A 23,608-nucleotide genomic window follows, 5' to 3' on the forward strand; every position below is an offset into this window, starting at 1 on the left:
TACCAAGGGTTCGAGAATAATTGCCAAGGGAAACAAAGTTCGTAATCTTTATCTTCTTGAGAAGCCTACTAAAATAGGGGCTTCTATGACAGTCATGGGCAGCGATGCAGCACTTTGGCATCAAAGATTAGGCCACATGAGCAAAAAGGGCCTTGAGATAATGCTCAAAAGGGATCAACTACCGGGTCTCCAATCAGCAAATTTGGAATTTTGTGAACATTGCCTTTACGGAAAACAAAAGTGGGTCAGCTTCTTGAAAGATGGACATAATCTCAAGGAGAAACCATTGGAACTTGTACACTCGGATGTCTTTGGTCCGGTTGAGGTAAGCTCTTTAGGAGGTTCAAAAAAATTTGTTACTTTCCTTGATGACTGTACTAGGAAAGTATGGATATATATGATGGCAAATAAATCTGAAGTTTTTTCTAAGTTTAAAGTTTTCAAAGCTCTTGTTGAAAACCAAAGGGGCCATAAGATCAAATGTTTAAAAACGGATAATGGAGGTGAGTTTTGTTCGCTGGAGTTCGACAATTATTGTGCAGATAATGGTATTCGTAGGGTGAAAGTTGTACCCTACACCCCTCAAGAAAATGGGGCAGTGGAAAGACTCAACAGGATAATAATGGAGAAAGCTCGGTGCATGCTTTCAAATGCAAGATTGGGCAAAGAATTATGGGCTGTGGCATGTAATACAGCCGTATATCTCATTAATCGGAGTCCTTCTTCAAGGTTGAACTTCGGAATTCCGAAAGAGGAATGGCAAGGTAGAAGAATTTCTTACTCTCATCTTAAAGTTTTTGGTTGTTAGGCTTTCGCACATGTGCCCAAAGAAAAGAGAAGCATGCTGGATCCTAAATCCAAGCCTTGCATATTCGTTGGATATGGAGAGGATCAGTTTGGCTTCAGGCTTTGGAGTTTAACTGAAAAGAAGATCATTAGGAGCAAAGATGTTGTCTTTAATGAAAAGGTATTTCCTCATTCTAAATTCCATACACCACTTGAAATGGTGACTTTCCTGTACTTCTATTGATGGAGTCATTATATGCAAATTCAGCTTGGGGTAGGATTACATCCCATTTTGCTGCATGTTGTCTTGTGAGTGTTCTTAACAAATTGCCCAATGTTCTATTAACTACCTATGTTTGGCGATCAATTTGAGGGTGGTAGGCTGATGAGAATGATAAATTGGTTCCAATTTTCCTCCATAGAGTTCTCCAAAAGTGTCCTACAAACTTCACATCCCTGTCTGAAACTATGTTGAGAGGTAACCTGTGAATCCTTATGACTTCCTTGAAAAAGAGATCTACTATATGAAAAGCATCGTAGGTCGACTTAATGGTAAGAAGTGGGCCATTTTGCTGAACCTATCTACCACAACAAATACACTATCGTGCCCCTTTTGTGTCCATGGCAACCCCATTACAAAACCCATCGTTATGCTTTCCCAGGGTCTAGATGGTATTGGCAAAGGTTGATAAAGCCTAGCATTTGTAGTCCTTCCTTTGGCCCTTTAACAAATCATACATGTTTCTACAAAGTTTCTAACATCGGTCTAAAGTTTAGGCCAATAGTAGAACCTTCAAACCAATTCTAAAGTTTTATCCAAACCAAAATGTCCACCCATTGTTCCACTATGCTTCTCTTTGATAATGTTTGTCCTCATAGAGCACCTGGGTACACATAGCTGTCCTCCTTTGAAAAGAAGTCTGTCTTGTATCAAAAAATCAGGAAAATCAGCATGGTATCTTTCACCAAACTCCATACATACCTTATAGATGTCACCAAAATCTGGATCTGCTACATACATGTCCTTGAGTGCTTCAATTCCCACACTTTCTAGCTGTATCTGGGAGACAGTCAGATTCCTTCTACTAAGAGCATCAACAACCTTGTTTGATATGCCCTTCTTATGCTTGATGGTGAAGGTATATGCCTGTAAATACTCCATCCATTTCATGTGCCTATGACTTAATTTGTCTTCGCTATTCAGAAAACTAAGTGCTTGGTTATCAGTATACACAACAAATTCCTTTGGCAACAAGTAGTGTCTCCACCTTTTGAGAGCTTGAACCAATGCATACATTTCTAGGTCATATGAAGAGTATTTCTGCTTGGCTTCATTGAGTTTTTCACTTGAGAAAGCCACTAGTTTTCCTTCTTGTCTAAGTACTGCCCCTTTAGCAACCTTGCTAGCATCACATTCTACTAGGAAAACTTTGTTAAAATCAGGTAAAGAAAGAATTGGCTGCTCACTAACCTTTTCCTTAAGCAATTCAAAAACTTCATTTGTTGATTGACTCCATGCAAACTTACACTTCCTTCCTCCTTTAATAGTTTCCAACATAGGGGCACATATATGACTGAAATTTCTTATGAATTTCCTATAAAATGTGGCAAGACCATGAAAGCTTCTAACATCTCCAACTGTTCTTGGGGGTGGCTAGGATAGTATAGCACTTACCTTTTCTTTATCCATCTTCAAGCTACCTTGGGAGATCACGAAACCTAGATATGTCAGCTCCTCTTGCATAAACAAACACTTTTCCAAATTTATTACCAGTTTCTCCTCATGAAGTCTTCTCAAAACCATGTCAATGTGCTCTAAGTGTTCTTCCTTTGTCTTGCTGAAAATTAATATGTCCTCTAAATATACCATGATGAACTTGCCATTGAAGTCTTTTGAGTATTTCATTCATAAGTCTCATGAAGGTACTAGGAGCATTAGAGAGTCCAAATGGCATTACCTTCCATTCATATAATCCATCATTGGTTTTGAATGCTGTCTTCCACTCATCTCCAGCTCTTATCCTTATTTGATGGTACCCACTTTTTAAGTCAATCTTGGAGAAATACTTTGCACCTCCAAAACAATCAAGCAAATCTTCAATTCTTGGCATTGGAAACCTATATCTGATTGTAATCTTATTAATGGCTCTAGAATCAACACACAACCTCCAGGTTCCTTCCTTCTTGGGTGCCAAAACAGCAGGTACAGCACATGGGCTTAAGCTTTTTGCAATCAAGCTCGAATCGAGTAACTCCTTTAATTGTCTAGCAATCTCCTCATTTTGATGAGGTGTCATCTTGTATGCAGCCTTATTGGGTAAAGCAGCTCCAAGAATCAAATCAATACAATGACTAATGTCTCGTATGGGTGGTAAAGACTTTGGCATACCTTCTGAAATCAAACCTTCATACTTATCCAAAAGTTCTTTCACTTCATTAGTAATTGTCTTCTTTGTTTCAACCTCCTTTCTATTATTTCCAACGGGTTCTTGTGATTGTAGGTTTGGCAGCAAAAGAAAACAAGGTTTAGGCTCATCCTTCAAGTCTCGTAAGAATTCCTTTTTATCAACCATCATAATTTTGGCTTACCCCTCTTTATTTTTTTCCACTTCTTCATGATCAGCATATGGAATCAATCTAATCACCTTTCCATCCTTTTTGATGGTGTATATATTGAGTTTTCCATCATGTTGTGCCTGCAAATCATACTGACAAGGTGTACCAAATAATAGGTGGCATGCATCCATGTCAACTATATCACACAAAATTCTGTCCTTATACTTTCCAATCTGAAAATCAACCCATGCTTGCTCATTTACGAGAGTTTGTTGACCCTTTGTTAGCCATGAAACCTTATAAGGAAAAGGATGAGGTATTCTCCTAAGTTTTAACTTCTCAATCATCTCAAGAGAAACTAAATTCTCAATAGATCCTGAATCAATAATGACTTTACATACCTTACCTCCAGATTTGCAAGCAGTCTTAAAGATAGTTTTCTTTTGTGGTGGTTCCATGGTAGTAGGCACTTTCAAAAGTGTTCTTCTCATCATTAAACTTTCTCCTCTTTCAGGTACACTATCTGAGTCAGCCATCTCCTTCTCTAGGTATTCATCATCTTGTACCAAATGTGTTTTTTCACCTTGTGAACTTGAACTAGCTCTATCTGGACACCTAGATGCATAATGTCCCTCCTTATTGCAACTGAAACAAACAATCAGACTTGCCCTTCTACCACCAAATCCACCTCTTGAATTGCCTCTTCTACCTCTGAAGTTACCTCTAAAATTTCCTTCGCTTTGACTGGTTTCTTGCTTTATCTCCTTATGATCTTCCTGGTTTTGTCCTCTTCCTTGGAAATTTCCTCTTCCCCTTTGATTTCTTCCTCTTCCTTTGCTATTTTGTTCTTGCCTTCTTTTCAATTTGGCTTTCACCTTCAATGCTAGTTGATAAGATTTTTGTACGGTATCTGGACATAATAAATTAAGTTCTTCTTGAATGTTCAACCTCAATCCATTGAGATATCTAGCAACTTTTACACTTTCACATTCACTTTGCTTTGCCCTTAGGCTTAATTTTTGGAATTCTTCAGTATAGGCAATGACATCTAGCTCCTTTTGTCTTAAACTTTGTCTCCTTCAATGAAGTTGGATTTCATAATCATCAAGTAAGTATGTTTCTCTCACTTTGGCACACATCCTTTCCCATGAAGTTATCATGTTCTTACCTTTTTTGACCCTTTCTCCTTGAGTGAAATTGTTACATCCCAATTTTTGACCTAGTCTGAAATATATCCATTGAGGTTCGCATGAAGTCAGTTGAAATTTTAATTTGATATAATTTGGCAAAATGGTAAGTTAGTTGGTCGTTATGATTTCAAATGCAGATGACATGTTAGTTGACCGTTAATCACCAATTCATGAAATTAGGATGAAAGGTTAACTGTTATGATTATTTATGATTATATAATTTATAATTTAAATTACGAAGAAAATTCTTGAAGGGAGCATGCCAAAAGGGTGGAAGCATTGTCAGAAAAGAATTAGGTAGGGCGTCACCATCACTGGGCAGACAAATAAGAAGACCTAGCGACTATGAACAGAATACATCTGTGGAATCGCATGAGTTATTTTAATAAATAATTTAAATAAAATAATTGAGTTAAAATATAAAACGTATCATAAAGGGTTCTAAATTATCTTTTGTCGTAGTATTTTTAATAAATTGTTTATAAATGTTCTTTTAAATATAAAATCATTTGGCACCATTATAATTTAATAATCAATTAAATGATGTACACATTAGATTTTAATGATTAAAATAACCTTTAAAACCTTTCATCTTCTTTCTTTCTTTCTTTCCCTCCTTTATTTCTTTATTTTATTTAATCGTTTTGAGAGTCTTTTCGAATGGCTTCTTGTAACTATAGGTAGCCGTAGAGTTAGGCTTACTCTATATTATGGATTTCTTTGGTTGTCGGCATCCATTCTTCTTCTTCCTCTTTCAAATTTAAAATCTCTTGGCAATTGAACCCTTGTATTCTCATAATTTTCAGAGTGAACCCGAGTTCATATTTTGCCATCAATTGGAATCTGCCAAGCCGCAGAGCTCTGAGCTGGTAGACGGATTCATACCAAATGTCAAGGTTTTCTTTTATTTAGAATTTGGGCCGAGTCACGAAAGGCACCTGCTACCACTAGTCACCTTCGTTCTGAAAGTGCTCTTTCCCAACTTAAACGTTTACCATTTGCCGCGGGTCTGATAGCAAGGTAGGCAGATTTAATCGTGCACATGTCGTTCTCGGTTTAGGTCACGTATTGCAATTCGACCTGACAACCTGTAAGAACACTGTAGCTCAGTCATGGTTGCTTCGAATCTTTATTCTCTTTCTCTGCTTTTCATATGTATTTAATACAAACGATAGCAAGTATTGCAAGGCATTTCGCAGTTCCCTTATCTTGTTAGAGAAGTCGACATGCCTCGTCAATAGAAATCAATCGAACAGGTGTAATGCTGCCGAACCTATGGAGAAGATTGGTATATTTTGATGTCTTATACACCCAACGATTCACTGGTAGACATTCTATCCTCTTTTAATAAGCTTGTTACTTAATGAATATCTACAAATTACAGAGGCACAACCTTTTTCTTTAAGACAGTATTTCCTATTTTTATTTGACATCGGTTATGGTATAAATTGAAATCATGGTGGACATTAATAGATTACTAGATATTTGAAAACTGTTCTTATATCACAGATGTAATTTAATTCATAAGAGAGTATCAATTATGCATATATGAAAGCTGTGAGCATCTTAATTTAGCTTAGATTGTATACATTCATTCATGCCATGCAAAGATGAAAATATTATTATGAATCTAAACACCATAGAACTCTCTAGGCATTATGGTGAAAAGGTGGAATTTAATTAATCAGACATCTTTAAAGAACATAATTATGTAATCACAGTTAGTGAAATGTTAAATACATGGACAAACCCGATTGTGCTGAGAATTTTTAACACTTGGGTTTCACCCGGCTGTGAAGCCAAGAAAAAGGGTGACAAGGTGGAATGGAGAAATTTGCAACAATATGAATCAGTATCAGTTATGTCATTTAATATTTACCATTTAATATGAATTAATAATAGCTCATGCATATTACTGTTACTGTGAACTCCTATTGCCAAGTCGTATGGCGTGTTATTTGTCATAATGCCCAGTGGATGGAATGTTGCTCCCTATCAATTCTGGGTAGGGAGGGCCTTTCTCGTTAGAGATCGTGTGGGGATATTTATTGTGGTTCAAGGTTGGGTGGTTAAGCCCCTGACAATGTTTCACCTCACTCAAGATGTCGAATATGAATCAGACAGAAGTAAGCTATGCATTCAATTGTTTATCAAAAACAGTTATTATCATTTTTATTATGAAGAGGTAAGATCAATTGAATTAAATTCATTGATATCATTATTCTACACCTAGATTAATTTGTGAATTGTTTTCATTTATATGAAAATTAATATAAGTATTTATCTAATCTTGAGAAACTGTCACAGATAAGTAATTGGAAGGAAAAGAAATCTGAAACCCTAATTGATTGGGTGACAGCTGAAATCTTAAATGATACAGTGGTATAAGAAGCCCTAGTTGAATCCGTGGTCGCGGAAGCCCTAAAATGAATCCGTGGTATTGGAAGCCCTAAGTGAGATAGTGTATCAGAAGCCCCAAATGAACCGAAGCTAAACAATGCCCTAATTGATACAGTGGTATGTGATGCCCTAATTTAAAATAATAGAAGTATTTAATTTGATTTTAAGATAGCAGTTTTTAGATGATAGTTGTCGTATGAAATTGTTATAGTGTATTGTGGACTAATCCGAGTGGTTGCAGAAGCATCCCTGGTTTGATTTGAACTCAGTTTTCCAAGTTATGTGGTTTTCAATTTCTGTGGTAATTTCTTTTGATGGTAATTCAAGTTTATAGTTAAGAAATTTTGTATAACTATTTTTAACAGTAAATCTTATTCACAAGAACATGAATGATACAATTGTCTTCCTATGAAAGAAAGTAATAACTATATTCCTTGAGTATTGTTGAATGTTAAACTAGACCCAGGAAGACCGGTTGTTACAGAAATTCCACCAAGTGAGGGCTGGTCCCTTCAACTTTGACTTGGCAATTTTTACCTTGTCTTTTTCTGCTATATTTTCACATTCAAAATGGTTGTTCAAGGCTTCTATCCAATCCACAACAGCATCAGCATCCATCATTCCTGAGAAGATGGGTAGGTCACCTTTGGCATCCTTCTTACCAACTCTTTCAAGGGCTTCTATGAAGTATCTCTGGTCTGCAGGTAAGTTAACCACCTCCTGCTCAGGGGTATCCTCTTCTTCCCCTTCTTCCTCTTGCTCTAAGGAAACCTTTGCTTTCTTTTCCATCCGGCCCTTCATCTTCTCAAATTCATCTAATAACCACTTATTGATTTTCTCTTGTTCTTGCATCTTCTTTGCCAATTCAGCATTGGTGACCATGTTTGATGTTTCAGCTTCTGACTCAGATCCAGACATAAAATCTAACTGTCTCAAGAGCTTTCCCCAAGCTCTGATACCAAAAATGATGCAGAGATAAACGCAACGAAAGGAAACACAATGGGAACCAGCACCAGCAAGAGATAGATAATAAAATTCTTCTAATTAATTTATCAAATGAACAGTACATACACTTGCTCTCCTACAAATTTCTTCTCCCTATAACTTCGTATCTAGAAACTTTGTTCTCTAGAAACTTTGTTCTCCAAAAACTTGACCTAAACCTAAACCTAAAAACTCTATTTATACTTGCTAGGACAGTCTACAGAACATTCTGGATTATTACAATATAGAAAATTCTAGATCAATATAGAATAGGGAAGAATGACCCCACAAGGGTCTGAACAAATCCCAAGAGAAGATCTTATCCTAATGACAAAATTGGGATAAATTTCTCAAGTCAGCTCATGCATAAAACTTGACCTAATTACTTTATGTGGCTGCTCTTGCACCACAACTACAGAAGTAACATGGGGCAACCCAGCCACATAGACTATATCATCCAAAAAACACTAGCAAAAAAGAAGCAAAACTAGCAAAAGTCTAAAACAATCTAACCAACTAATGTTTAGGAACGTAAAACCAATAACAATAGCCAAAAACTACAAAACTAAACAAACTATAAAGTTCCAAATAAAAACTGTTGGCTCAAATAGGCCAACCCAAGTCTTAGTAACAGCTGTGAACTAGCAACTATGTAGCAGCAGAAAACAAAATAAACTAGGATTATTAAATCCCTTATAAACAGTCAAATTATTTGTCATCTTTTTCCTTTCCTTTCCCAACCAGAACCAGAAAAAATTATTTTTGTTACAACTTACTATCCTTGCCCATTTCTGATTTCAACATTTTATATCATAAAAAATAATTATAAGTTCAAAATATTGATACATTTACAATCTATTAGTTTGGTCTTTATGTTATTTATCATATGATATTGTATCCTACATTGTTCATATTGCAACATCGAATTCGTTTCAACTTATCTTAATTATGGTAAACTAAAAAGTATTAGGTCACAACTTCTTAATTATCTCACTGGTTAGTTATTATTATAATAATTTTAATTAGTATTTTGAAAATTTGAGTTTCAACATTATTTGTTAATATTAATTAATTATGGCAATTAGTTACTTTTGTTTATGAGGTCTCAAATATGTTGTAGGTACTTTTATTTGTTTATGGCTTTCAATTTTAATTTCTTTAATATATATTTCTTTCTTATGAACTATCATTGATTTACTTCTATAATATTTCACGTAATAAAGAACAGATTATGAAATGCAATCACAGATTATGAAATATGATTAAAATGTTAATTCAAAAATCAATACATATTTTTACACCATTGAAATATCATATGAAGATCATCAAAAGTATTATGAAGAGTGTAATCAAATTTGATTGTGGAATGTGCCTAATAAGTTTTATAATAATAGTAAACTTTAAGTTGCATATGCTCTCTAAAGAAAATATAAGAAATATGAGAAATTCACAGAATATTTGTACTTGGAAGATTTGTCGGTTTGTTATTTGAACATTTAGTTGAAAAACTGATTCGAGCACAAGAAGAGACCACGCTAGAATTTACAGCTACAATGTTATTAGGGACTTGAAGCTATGATATCGGACTATCGGCTAATAACTGATATTTTAATACCATTTCGTACGGCCCTAGATAGCATCGCAGATATCTGGCTACATGCGACTAGCTTTTAAACTCCAAATCTGGGGAATTATTAAAGATGAGGTAAAATATAATACAACGAATCAATTCGTTGTTTTCAAAGATGATTGCTACTTGAAATGATAAAACAATGCATTGGAAGGGATCTTAAACAAACATGGAAATTAACACATTAGGGCATCACCAGGAACATTGTTATAATGAGAACAGCTAGACTTATGAGGGAAAAGAAAGAAATATAAAATATAATAAAAGTTATAATGAGCACAAGATATTATTTTTTTAGTCATCTACACTCGAAATTTGAGGTATAATAAACTGGATATGAGTATATCTAAATTATGATAAAACTGTTCTGAAAATTTTGACAAGTCTCTAAGAATCAATCCCTGGCATACAGCAGAGATTCTCAAGGCATTGAAATCAAAAAAAAAATCGAGCTACTTAAACTGAATTTTAGTAGTTCCCTAGCATAAATCTGTATCTAGAAATATTGACCACCACTTTGGTTGGGGTCCCATGAAAGGAAGCTTCCTTAAAAATAGAGCAGGTGAATGATGAGAGCTTTTAGGACTTTTTAAAATTGAGTGGTCCCATGAATTTCTTTAGTTTGTCTCATCTTTAAAATTTAAGCTCCTAAATTTAAGGAAGCTAGTGGTCAGATGAAAATTAATATAAGTATTTAAATTTATGATGTCATTGTTTTATTACAATAATAATTTTATTTTTAAGATAATAAATAAATTGTTGACATTTGGCAAAAAAATCCCTAAGCTGGTGGAACTTATTCCAGCCCCACCCCATTTTCACCCTCTCAATTAAGAGGGCTAAAAAGTTGGAACTCCTATTTTGTAGAAAATGATTCCATGGAACCCCTGCCCTAGAGTCTCTGACTTTGAACTCAAGTATGTTATATTTAAGTGAACTGGAGACTAGTAAATGGAATTCACAAGCATAATTGTATTCAAAAGTATTCCCTAGATGATTAAAAACAATAAAAAATTTTATAGAAGATTACTAAGTTGTTGGACTGCGGGATTTTCCAGGCAAATCAAGATATAAAATGTATCGTAATCAAATTTTGAAACAAATCTATTATGGATACATATCTAGGTTTTGTGTTATTAAATGTTAAGATGTTGAGTGTTTCTAGTTTGATCTTTTAGATATTCTTGAAGATTACACTGCTGATTAGCGAGCTCTGAACTTATCTGTTATAAAATTCTAACTTGATCTTTTTTATACTGAGATCTGAATTTAAATTAGAATACGATAGTTTTAAAATCTAATATGTATGTGTGAACATCTATATGTATTTTGATGAACATACCAAAATATATTCAACCTACCAAAAAAGAAGTTTCTATCGTATCAACATTTCGTACCCATGTACTTCTATCCATTCCCATTAGAAAATTATGTGATACAAGAAGAAAAAGATATCGCATTATCTGTCGCGGCGCATGGCTGACAAAGGAATGAGAATTATGTACCAAACAAGGATATGTATTCCCGAAATAAAATAATCTCAAGCATTTTAGTGTTTGTAAATTGTCCAGGAAATCAAGTACAGTGACTTGAAATTGATAATATAAATCAATGGTCACTTACACAAATGTCCGCCAGTTAAAAACTTAATACTGCTTTTTTATACCAAATAGGTAGACAGAGAAAATGGGGCATGCATCAAATTTTGCTCCGAAATGCATATAAATAACAAATCATTCAATGCCTTATGCCATCTCAATAGGGAAGTATATATCAGATAACGCTTGAAAATTGAACCCGAATCAGAAGAAGAGATCATGGAAGAATCAATCGTCCATGGAATGCATAGTCCATAATTTTCCAATTTTCTTAAAAAACTAGCAAATAATAAAGCATAAATATCGTCTTGCATTGCAGGTTTGATACTGTGTACTATCCAGGTTTGGTGAAGTTTACTTATGGCAATACAAAAGAAATATGAAAAATCAAGATAGGAAGATTATCTCATGGAAAAATGAAGGATGCTTTCTGTAAAGTACTTTAGAAGCCTTTATCTCAAGGATCAAGAATGTAAACACAAAATATATACTCTTAACTGTCCAGGTAGCCTTGATTCTATACCAGATTGCAGGTGACTATAATGCTGAGGAAATTGTTTTCTATACATGTCATACCTTTAAAATTCGAAGTTGCATAGTGTTCAAGGAGTTTATATCTACAATAATCCAATTGAGTTTGATTTCAATTTGTTATTCTGTAACTTTGATAATAATACTGGTCTGATTGCAGATTGCTCAAGATCTAATAAAGCATGAAGTTCCTTATGAAAGGATTGGCCTTTTATATAATCTAACCTAATCAGTGTCTATCTGGGAAGATATTATAATGTTCTTTTACATAGTTTTAGTTAGTATCTTTACTAACTAATTATATTTCCTTGATCTTGGCAAGATAATCACTAATTTATATTTGGCCGACTTGGAAGGAGTCATGTCTTGGGTGCAATATAAAGATGAGGTAAGAATGAGGATAGAGGACACACAAGATACAATTAAGTCTGCTCCTCTACATTACTGCCTTGTACAATTTATTGCACGAATAAGAATATTTCCAGAATAATAATTATATTATTAGTTACACTTCATATACAGGTCTGTATATTCAAGACCATCTTCAGCACTTAAGAAAGGTATTATCTAGCAGAATTTGCAGAAACTTTACACAATTGACAAGATACCTAGGCGATGAAATTAAATTAAATTTAATGCAAATCATGCATATCTAAAAACTTGTCACAGCACAACATAAAGAGCACAATTCAAAAACAAATCCTCCATGTCATTGAGTCCATTGTGAAGATATCTGCAAAGGGATAGCTACGAAAAGTTGCACAAGTTGGAGAACCATAATCCTACAATGGTAAAATAAATCAGAGTGGCAGTCCACCAGATGTAACATTCATTAATACCCTTTGTTTTGCGACAGGGTATAGGTTTAGTTTATGTGTTCCAGCAGCTTTTAGTTGGTACCAAATAGAGACTTGGCTACAAACTCGCTACAATTTGAGCCAAGTATATTGCATAAGAAATGGCAAAGTCCTTATACAGTCTGTAAAGAGGGATCACTCTCTTAAGAGTGGTCAAAGTTCAGTTCACTTTGTGAACATGTAAAATGTAAGATAAGAGGGTGTTAGTTTTAGGATCTCTGCAAATGTAATGATATTGCCATTGTTATTGATATGTTCCAATTGTAAATTTGCTTCTCATATAAATATGAGGAGGAGGGCACATGTCTCATAAAGAGACATGTCTCTATAGTTAATCATCATTGGTTAGTATATTTAATATAACTAACCATATATATATATATATATATATATATATATATATAATTATATATATAATATAATATGTAATATATATATATATATATATATTCTATATAATAATATGTATGTCTAAAGAATATATATCTAATGATGATTTACCATTTATAATGAATCTCATGATTATATCAATCTAACTGATCTACAATTTAACATAATGTGCTATCGATAATTTGATTACATACAAACTGATTACATTACGTAGATTCTTAATATAATCTTAAGTATATATGTATATGTAGAATATTATATATATATATATATATATATATATATATATATATATATATATATATATATATATATATATATATATATATATATATATATATATATATATATATACAATTAATGAATCAGTTATGTAATATTAACTTGAGGATAGACACAAACAATATAGATTCAATTTCACACAAGCTAACTTCTTAGCACTCCTTCTTTAGCAAGGGAAATTGAACAAGTTTAACTTACACAATAAGCTGTAATCATCATTTATGTTTTACACCAAGAGAGAGAAAGAAGAAAGAAAACATAATGGATTTTCATGGTGTGCGGCCATCGCCCAAAAGACCCATGAAAGGTTATCAATGTGTCCGGCAAAATTTGGCCCGAAGAACAAAGATAATCCAAACTTTCAAAACAATGGGTTTTCATGGTGTCCGACTATCGCCCAAAAGACCCATGAAGGTTATCAACGTGTCCGGCAAAATCCGGCCCAAAGAACAAAGATAACCCAAACTTCCAAAACAATGAGTTTTCATGGTGTCCGGCTATCGCCCAAAAGACCCATGAAGGTTATCAATGTGTTTGGCAAAATCTAGCCCAAAGAACAAAGATAACCCAAACTTTCAAAACAATGGATTTTCATAGTGTCCCGCTATCGCCCAAAAGACCCATGAAGGTTATCAATGTGTCCGGCAAAATCCGGCCCAAAGAACAAAGATAACACCAAATTCAACCATTGTTTGAAGATCACTAAAATAAAGTCGTCACTTTATAATAGGGTCAAAAGTTCAGAACACACGGAAGGTCGTCACCTTTCACAAGAAAAGTCGTCACTTTTCACAATACAAGCTTGCAAGCAAAAAAATAATTTTATATTCATGAATATATAGTTTAATAAATGCATTTACAACAAGGTCATATCAATTTTACCTCTAAAGTAGACAATTTCAACTTTGCAAGAGACTTGGTAAAAATATTAGCATTTTGCTCATCTGTACTAATATAACTCATCCTTGTGATGAATGCACCAGTACCACAAGGTCACATGACATTAAGTCATGGAGCATTTTCTACAAGAGTAGATTTATCACTGTATGCATATAATCATCAACCATATGATGTTAGTCAATAAGTGCATAAGAAACAATAATCATTAATCATGTCAAGTTTACCTCTGAAGTGATATGATCTACTCCCTCTGAATAAAAATTTGACAGAATCATGTTCTTATTTTCTCCCTCTTAATCTGAAGCAATGTCAGATTTCCTCTTCATAATCTTAATCATAAAAGATGTTCACTTCCAGAGCCTACACAATAATCCTGGTACCAAATGTACCAACTTTCCTTTTCTGCAAGAACATCTGTAGATGTAAAGAGAAAGATCAATGCAATTTAACTCTTATAGTATGTATAAGTTTATAACCAAGAAAGAGAGAGACTATAGTAAGTAGATAACTGTAATATTCATGAGTAAGAATTAATTATCTTTCTATGACAATCCATACATGTCAAATCATTAAATCTCCTCTCTAAAGATGGTTTCAAGTTGGAATTTGAACATTGTTTATTAAATTTACCCCTCACAATGTAAAATTCCAACTTTTATATCATCGAACAATTTTACGTACTCAGTAGTTAGTGTATGATCATGCAAGTTATTTAAGGATCTTTTCATTTTCTTGTGATGTTCACAAGGTGTGGCCCATTAAAGACATTTTGTTACTCATAAGACTTCTAAACTTCCCGTGAGCATCTTAATCTTTTCAACCTTCAAGTGATAAGTCAATACTTCATCATGATGTACATAGAAGTAGGCCCATCAAAATCATAAAGTCATACACATGTATTTCTAGACTCCCTCTGAAACAAAGTATCCAAGATCCTCTAATGTCAACTAAGTAGATCCTCTAATTACTCACTCTCAAACTACTGTCATAAGATCACTTGATCTTGGAACAAAATTCTATCGTAGTCAGCTCCTCTTGATGAAAGAGCCCCTTGTCATATCTTTATTTAATAGTCTCGTATGTTATCACTCAACATCCCTAATGCATCAGAATAGAAAACTAGTTTCACCATGCTGCAAAATAGAATTATCACACCTTTCTTTATCTTTACTTTTGTACCTCATCTGTACGCTTCAGATTTCCTTATAAAAAAAGGTACTCTCTGTGTCTTTTGATATTTTAAAATCTTCACTATCAACAAACCCCACACGCAAACTCTTGCTTCTTCATTTTCTCTGTGACTTTATATGTTTTGTTTGTTGATATGAGTGGTGATCTGATGTGGAAAGATTTCAAGAGTATATCCAACTCTGAAAAATCTATATTGATCTGAAAAATCTGTATTGATCTGATCAAGTATTCTTGTAATAATAATATAATCATCTGTGATGGATGAAGTTCGTTCCTGGAACACTGCTGAGTGTCAACAAATATTAGTCTTTCCCTGATCATACTAGCATGGATGATTCTGGGTAGTGTGTAGTATCGTCTTTTTCTTTGGAGTGAAATTTATACCTCATAAACTGGAGGATCATCCTCATTGTGATTCTCCAAAAAAAAGTAGCACTTACAATGGTTATCAACCAGTAGTCGCCCAACATCTAGAATGAAATGTTAATATATATATTTTGTGCCTCATGATATAAACCAGTTATTTGCTTTACTTTTAGTATTCTACTTTCAACGAGAATAAGAATATCTCTATTTCCCTCATGACTAATAACAAGGACCATAATCATAGTTTGGCTTTAATGATTTTCTTTAGTCACTTAATATTCTCAGTACCATTTGGTAGCCGTATGATGTCTAAGACCAATTGCTTCTGCAATAAAATTAGAGCCTTTGATTTAAATCATCGTCCGTTTCCAAACTCTCCTTACCCAAATGGATTGGCTCTATGCTAATTCAAAATCTCATATTTGATTTCAATGTTGAGAATTCTTGTGTGTTATCTCTTGGAGGCAACTATATTATTTAGTCTATTATTCTCTTGTTGTTTAGATCATTTCATCTCATACGTATGTAGCTTTTCTGACTGTTCAAACTGTGAAGAATCCTTATTGGATAAGTATACGTTGACTGTGCAGGTAAGTAAGTACTCATTGTTCTTGATTGATGCCTGATGATATTTTCTCATATCCATGGATGTAAACAGGATAAAAATAATGATTGTTGACTGAATTTAAACCATCATTCTCTTCCTTCTATGTTGGACTAGATATATATTTCTTTATCCCCAGAGAGCTCTTTTTTTTTGTTTCTTCCTATCTCAGCAAGTTCTATGACATTATTTGAATGCTCGCTGCAAAATTTGCAGATCAATTCTTATTTGATATGGTGTCCACTGTCGATAATGGTGTCATCATCTCTAAATTTTTTTACTTTAGTGGGATTGTTATCCTCAACAATAATCTGTAGGTTCCTTGCGTCACAGAGCACAACACAAATGGGGTTGTGAATGGTCTCCACGATGTCATCAATTTGAATCCCCTCTATCCTATAATACACGTTGGTTTATGACATGGTTCCTTCAATAAAGTCACTGTTTAAAATATGATTTGTTCCATTTTTATTTTTTCTGTTTATTTTGTTTTCTTCAATTCCTTTCAACAGATGGTGCCACTGTGTCAAATACATATGGCCTCAGTCTTGGCATGCGTGATTATTCCAGTATTCCGCTTTGATAGTATTGGCATGGATCATGTTTATAAGGAACATGTTCTGCAATTTGATCGACAAGTCTGACTAGATGTTACAATGGTTGCCACAATCCTTCTAATCACTACAAAGATTAATCCTAACTGCAGAGATATTTTGGATTTAACCTAAACGTAATCCTTAGTTTGTGACATGTGTACAGTTGTCATGATAAAGATCTTTATTTGGCAGTTTCCTTGGCACTTGATATTAAGTGGATGCCACATAATTCTTATAGCTATTTTGATTTTGTCGTGCAATATTATTGCTCCTTTAATCGTGTTGATCTTCCCTAAAAATTTTGTATTTCCTTCTGAATTAGAGTCGCTCTTAGAGTTTCAATGATGACTGAGATTATTAATTCTCCTCTTGATGTATCTTATTGACTCTTTTTCCTTTTTCTTTTTTTTTTTTGTTACGAATACCTTTATTTCCCTGAACTCTTGTGTTTGTTCTGCCATTACCAAATTAAAACATATAACATAATTTCTGCTCCAACTATTTAGAAATTAGGGTACCAAATATGCTGCATCTTCTTAATATATTCAATTTTTTATTAATCACTTATACATTTGCAGTTTGGCTCTGATTCCATGTTAGTTTTAGGATCTCTGCAAATGTAATAATATTGCCATTGTTATTGATATGTTCCAATTGCAGATTTGCTTCTCATATAAATATGAGAAGGAGGAGACATGTCTTTATAGTTAATCATCATTGATTAGTATATTTAATATAACTAACCATATATATATATATATATATAAATTATTACATATATAATATAATTAATATATATATATATATATATATATATATATATATATATATATATATATATGTATGTCTAAAGAATATATATGTAATGATGATTTATCATTTATAATGAATCTCATGATTATATCAATCTAACTGATCTACAATTTAACTTAATGTGCTATCGACAATTTGATTACAATCAAACTGATTACATTACATAGATTCTTAATATAATGTTAAGTATATATGTATATGTATAATATTATATATATATATATACAATTAATGAATCAGTTATGTAATATTAACTTGAGGATAGACATAAACAATATAGATTCAATTTCACACAAGCTAACTTCTTAACAGAGGGATCTCCCCACTTGCAATAAAAAAAATTAAAAGACATGTTTCTGATGGATTGTTTCAATATAGATAATCATTTTTGGTTATAAGTTTAAAATGTGCAATATGCATGTTCTTGCTTTATACACCTTGCATGGAGTTTTACTATCAGTGTTGTTTTATAGGACCGTGGCACTTGGGGTACAGAATCAGGTTTATGAATAAATTTTAACATACGGAAAGAGGAAAGAATCAATTTAACACCAGCCACTATTTTAACAAACTACTAATAATACTGATACACAATTGTTTCCTTAAAGGCTTAAACAGAAAAAACAATTACCAATGAGCCATTTGAGGAAGCTCTTTAAATGAAATGCCTATTCCATTCAAGCTGAAGCGTTAACACAATCACTTCACATAGCTATTGTTAGAAGTAAACCATTTTGTTCACAGAAATCCAAAATTGACGTGCTTATTTACCATGTGAATGCAAGTCATGTCAGTCTACACGAAATGCTCAAGCCAGAAATTTTCAAAAACAATAAGAAGAAAAATATTTAAAGCACAATCGTCGGCCATTTAACACCTTTTACATGTTTCTAGAAAGTATTTCAAATTTAGAAAATGTACTCTTAGATTGAGGTACTCACAGTGGCACCAGTAGCAATGATCAAGACTTCATATTTGAAGGTTTTCCCTTCTGAACTGGTAAGAGTTTTGGAGCTAAGATCAGCTTTCACCACCTCGGTACTGAGTATCAGATCTATGCCTGTAACCAGAATTTAAATATCAGCTATGTGATCCTAAAATCCAAATTGTGGAAAGATGGTGCAACTATATGATTGATATTGTAAACAGAAGGGTCAGGAATATGATTGATCGTTTGAATGTAGACGCTAAACTAGTTGAACGTGACACTGCAGCTAATTGGTCAACAAAGTTTTCCACCAAATAAGTGGTTTTTAATTCCCAAAGAAATGCTTAGAAACTCTAATCAAAATGAAAATAAAAGAAGAGATACATACCTTTCTCAAAATACCATTCTGGGAGCTGCCTCTCACCTCCACTGCCAACACAGACATGGAAACCTGGTAGTCGTGCTGCCCCTGAAAACAAGAAATATCAATTGTCAACTCTCTCTCTCTCTCCAACATACAGAAAGAAAATGTAGATGGTAGTGTAAAAGAAAGTGCTTGATTAGACATATCTGTGAAAGGGCAGAATCAGATACAGATATGGGATGCACAGAATTTGATGAGATGTGTAAATGTTGCAAGGGGCAATTTAGGTCCTAGGACATGGCACAACAATAAAATGCTATATGTTGACAGTTGAGCATGTAGCCATTCACGAGCTATGGCATTTGCCTAACCAGATTTAATGAACACAGTTATAAGAACATGAAGACCTCTGAAAGTCTATTGGCAGGTATATATGATTCATTTTACAACGCATATACTGTTAGGAAAGCTACTTGCGGAAATGCCTTCCAAATGTCAATTTACAGGGGAAACCTAAAGGGTTTGAATTTACAGAGACGTATAAGAAAAATAAAGAATACAAAAAACAACAATAATGCACACAAGATATACAAGAGACCAAGATTTACGTGGGAAACCCTTTCGGGTAAAGCCCACCAGTCAAGAACAAGAGTGTTGCCCTTTGTATTACAGTAACGCATACATTACATACAAACAATAATGGACTCAGGCTCAAACCGTCTTTACAATCAACTTGACTACTACCACTATGACACTCTATCCTTCAGACTCACAGCCTCAGCGCTCACAGCCGCTACAGCAATACAACCATTACTGTCAACCACAGACTTAGCAACATTTTGCCAGGCATTAGGCTTGTCCACCCCTCAACAAATCTCGCATACAATTATACGCTATGCAATTCATTATAGTGTTCGGTATGTCAACCGTCACATTACATAACCGGTCAACCAACTCTGCTTCACACCATAACTGTCACCGTACTGGAAACATCCATGCACCCATGCCCATCATGCTTGTGCCTGTGGTATAGATCTGTGCTCGTACTCGGCACCCTACAACACCATCCTTGTACTTCGCACCCTACGACACCATGCTCGTACCCGACACAATTCTCTCATGCTCTCGTACTCGACATCCACTCCAACTGTATGACATCACTCCACTTACCTCCAGTCTTCGCCATACGCAACATCAACGTACTGCACTTGCACCATACTCCACTCCATACGGTACAAGAGAGCTCACCATATAAGAGAGTTCACTATACAAGAGGCACCGTATGGAGTACTTCGTCAACTCAACAATCTCCCACTTGACGAAGTGCGAAGTTACTCAACATGGCTAACATGAAAGCATAATCCACACCTTTACAAAGGACCCCATTGAGTCCTCAAGATGTCAACATGAAATACTAATGTTAAAAGAACCTTCTTGCTTTTGTCCTTCACTCTGCCTTGGGCAATGAGAGCCTCCTTAGCTACCTCAGAAGATTTTCTCTGCATTTCCTCTGACAGAAGTGTAGCAACCGCTTCATCCATTTTTAATTGGGTGGTAGTACTTCCAATGTCCATCACAAGATGATCCCATGAATCAGTCAATAAGCACAACAGCAGCATGCAACGCTCTTCTTCACTAACAGACACACCAACAAATGTCAGTTGTGCAATCACCATATTGAACGCATTTAAGTGATCCGCCACAGTCGTTCCTTCATCCATCTTCAAGGAGTACAACTTCTTTCTTAGGAAGAGCTTGTTCATCAAGGATTTTCCCTGATAAATATCTCGCAACTTCTTCCACAAAGAATGTACAATTTTCTCCTCATGAATATTCAACAAAACAAAATTTGCAAGACATAGCCTTATTAGTCCTTTGGCCTTTCGATCTATTAAAACCTGATCTTCTTGCTTCATGCCTGAAGGCTTGTTACCAGACACAGCAACCCACAGATCTCAATCTACCAACATATCCTCCACTTTAAGTTTCCATAACTCAAAGTTTGTGCCATCAAATTTTTCAATCTCTATTCTCCCTAATGTACTCGCCATCTCAATTTCTAGATGAACACTTTATAAACTCCCACGGGAACCAAATTGACACCAAACAACCAACCCTACCCAATATAACCAACTCTACCAACAAGATATTGGTAATGGGTAATGGCTCTGATACCACTTGTTAGGAAAGCTACCTACGGAAACGCCTTCCAAATGCCAATCTACAAGGGAAACCTAAAGGGTTCAAATTTACAGAGATGTATAGGAAAAATAAAGAACACAGAAAACAACAATAAATGCACACAAGATATACAAGAGACCAAGATTTACATGGGAAACCCTTTCGAGAAAAACACACCAACCAAGAACAAGAGTGTTCCCCTTTGTATTACAATAACGCATACATTACATACAAACAATAATGGACTCAGGCTCAGATCCTCTTTACAATCAACGTAACTACTACCACTATGACACTCTATCCTTCAGACTCACAGCCTCTACAACAATACAACCATTACTGTCAATCACAGACTTAGCAACATTTTGCCTAGCATTAGGCTTGTCCACCCCTCAATGAATCTCGCACACAATTATACACTATGCAATTCGTTACAGAGTTCGATATGTCAACCATCACATAACCCGTCAAACAACTCTACTTCACACCATAACCGTCACCGTACTAGAAACATCCATGCACCCATGCCTGTCGTACTTGTGTCTGTGTGATAGATCCGTGCTCATACTCGACACCCTGTAGCACCATCCTCGTACTCCGCACCCTACGACACCATGCTCATACTTGACACAGTTCTCTCATGCTCCCGTACTCGACATCCACTCCAGCTGTATGACATCACTCCACTTACCTCTAGTCTTTGCCGTACGCAACATCAACGTACTGCACTTGCACCATACTCCACTCTGTATGGTACAGGAGAGCTCACCATACAAGAGAGTTCACTATACAGGAGGCACCATATGGAGTACTTCGTCAACTCAACATATACGTCACCTAAGGGGATTAAATAATGACAGCTCAAGATAGATATAAATTGGGAAATCATCCTCTTTAATAGCAGCTCTGTGCAATTGTCCTCGTCTATTTATAAACATTGCTCATACCATAGAATGATAGCAAAGGACTTAAGGATTGGGATAAGACAATAGAAGAGGACAAGAAAACGTTAAAGAAATAAAAAATAAGAGGATATAATTAATAGACAACACCTGTGTATGAGAAATTTCACCCCAAAGGCCATTCTTTCTACAAGAAGCTTTTGAGTAGTATTAAGCATAGATGGAAAACTCGTCGAGTTTCCTAGCTCGGCAAGTTTTTCACCAGTTAACTCGACAATTTAAAAACTCGGCAGTCTAGTAAAAACTCGCCGAGTAATCAGCAAAAACTCGGCAAGTTTTTATTAAAAACTCGCGATTTACTAGTGAAGGTTTTGCCCGCGGCCTGTGACGGGTTAAAGCGGCAGTGAGTGTGTTTTTTCTCATTCTTTCTTGTGTTTGCATTGTTTAGAGCCTTGAGGAGTGAAGATAAGAAGGTTTGGAGGCATTCTTGGCTGATTGCAAGTGATTCAAAGCGGATTTGAGTGGATTGTAGAGGATTCTAACCGATTTTAGAAGATAAATTTCTTTGCAGATATGTTCATCTTATCATAGTTTGAAAACTTTTTATAGTTTTATAACAAATGTTCTTTTGTTTTTGTTGTTGTTTGTAAATGTTTTCAAATCATTTAAAATCTTTTTGAATCATTTGAAACCCTAGCTTCTAAGGATATGGTTGAAGTTTGAAGTTTGAATCATTTGAAACCCTATAGCTTCTAAGGATATGGTTGAAGTTTGTTGTTTGCTAAGGATATGGTTGAAGTTTGAACTTTGAAGTTTGAATCATTTGAAACCCTAGCTTCTAAGTTCTAACTTTGTTTATTCATTTTTCAATAAATTTATGTGTAGGGCAGCGGTCAAGCATTAAAAAAAATGACAAATCCGCAAGAAGAGTGGCCACAAACACCATGCCCTTCTGGATATATAGGCACTCGGCGTAACAATGCAAGAGATAAGACATGGCGGTTTGCCTATGAAGCTCCAAATGATGTTGGAAAAGTGATATGCATTCCATGTGAGAGAATTATTTCTAGAGGCATAAACCGCCTCAAATACCACCTTGCAAGCATAAAGAAACATGATTCAAATCCTTGTCTCAAGGTAACTGATGAAGAAAAAAGATTCATCAATGCCCTACTTGCAGCTGCTGAAGAGAAAAAATTGAATAGGGGGAGGGCAAAATTAGATATTAGGGCAGCCATAGCTGAATCTGAAGGAGCTCCTTTTGATATGCAAGAGGAAGAAGAAGCACTTGAGAACATACCAGGATCTCTTCGTGGCCCACGGATCCACAAACAAAATTTCTCTTTTACCGGTTCCGCTTCTTCTACATCTCCTACTTCTTCATCACCATCCGGATCCCCATCAAGGATAGGGGGTTATTTTGTGCCCAAGAACACACCTAGAGCACAGCCATCATTAGAGGGCACTGCATGATTTAAGGAGGTGCATGAGCAAACTGATATTGCAGCATCTGATTTTTGATTTTTCAACAATATCTCAATGAATGCCGCTAATAGTCC

The 23,608-nt window shown here is 34.8% G+C and overlaps 1 protein-coding gene across 2 annotated transcripts in view; it reads right to left on the minus strand.

Moving 5' to 3' along the window:
• Positions 1-23,608, minus strand: part of LOC149556496 (monodehydroascorbate reductase, seedling isozyme-like) — a 76,872-nt gene that overhangs the window by 38,306 nt on the left and 14,958 nt on the right. For both annotated transcript variants that reach the window (XM_089830813.1, XM_089830812.1), the window contains 2 exons: positions 18,991-19,071; positions 18,616-18,734 (listed from right to left, as the gene is read on the minus strand). In XM_089830813.1, coding sequence (XP_089686939.1) covers positions 18,616-18,734; positions 18,991-19,071 — 200 coding nt within the window. The remainder of the gene's footprint in view (positions 1-18,615; positions 18,735-18,990; positions 19,072-23,608) is intronic.

The sequence above is a fragment of the Cupressus sempervirens genome, chromosome 5 (genome assembly GCF_028749045.1).
Source record: "Cupressus sempervirens isolate cs-2001-9-10 chromosome 5, ASM2874904v1, whole genome shotgun sequence".
Taxonomy (NCBI): domain Eukaryota; kingdom Viridiplantae; phylum Streptophyta; class Pinopsida; order Cupressales; family Cupressaceae; genus Cupressus; species Cupressus sempervirens.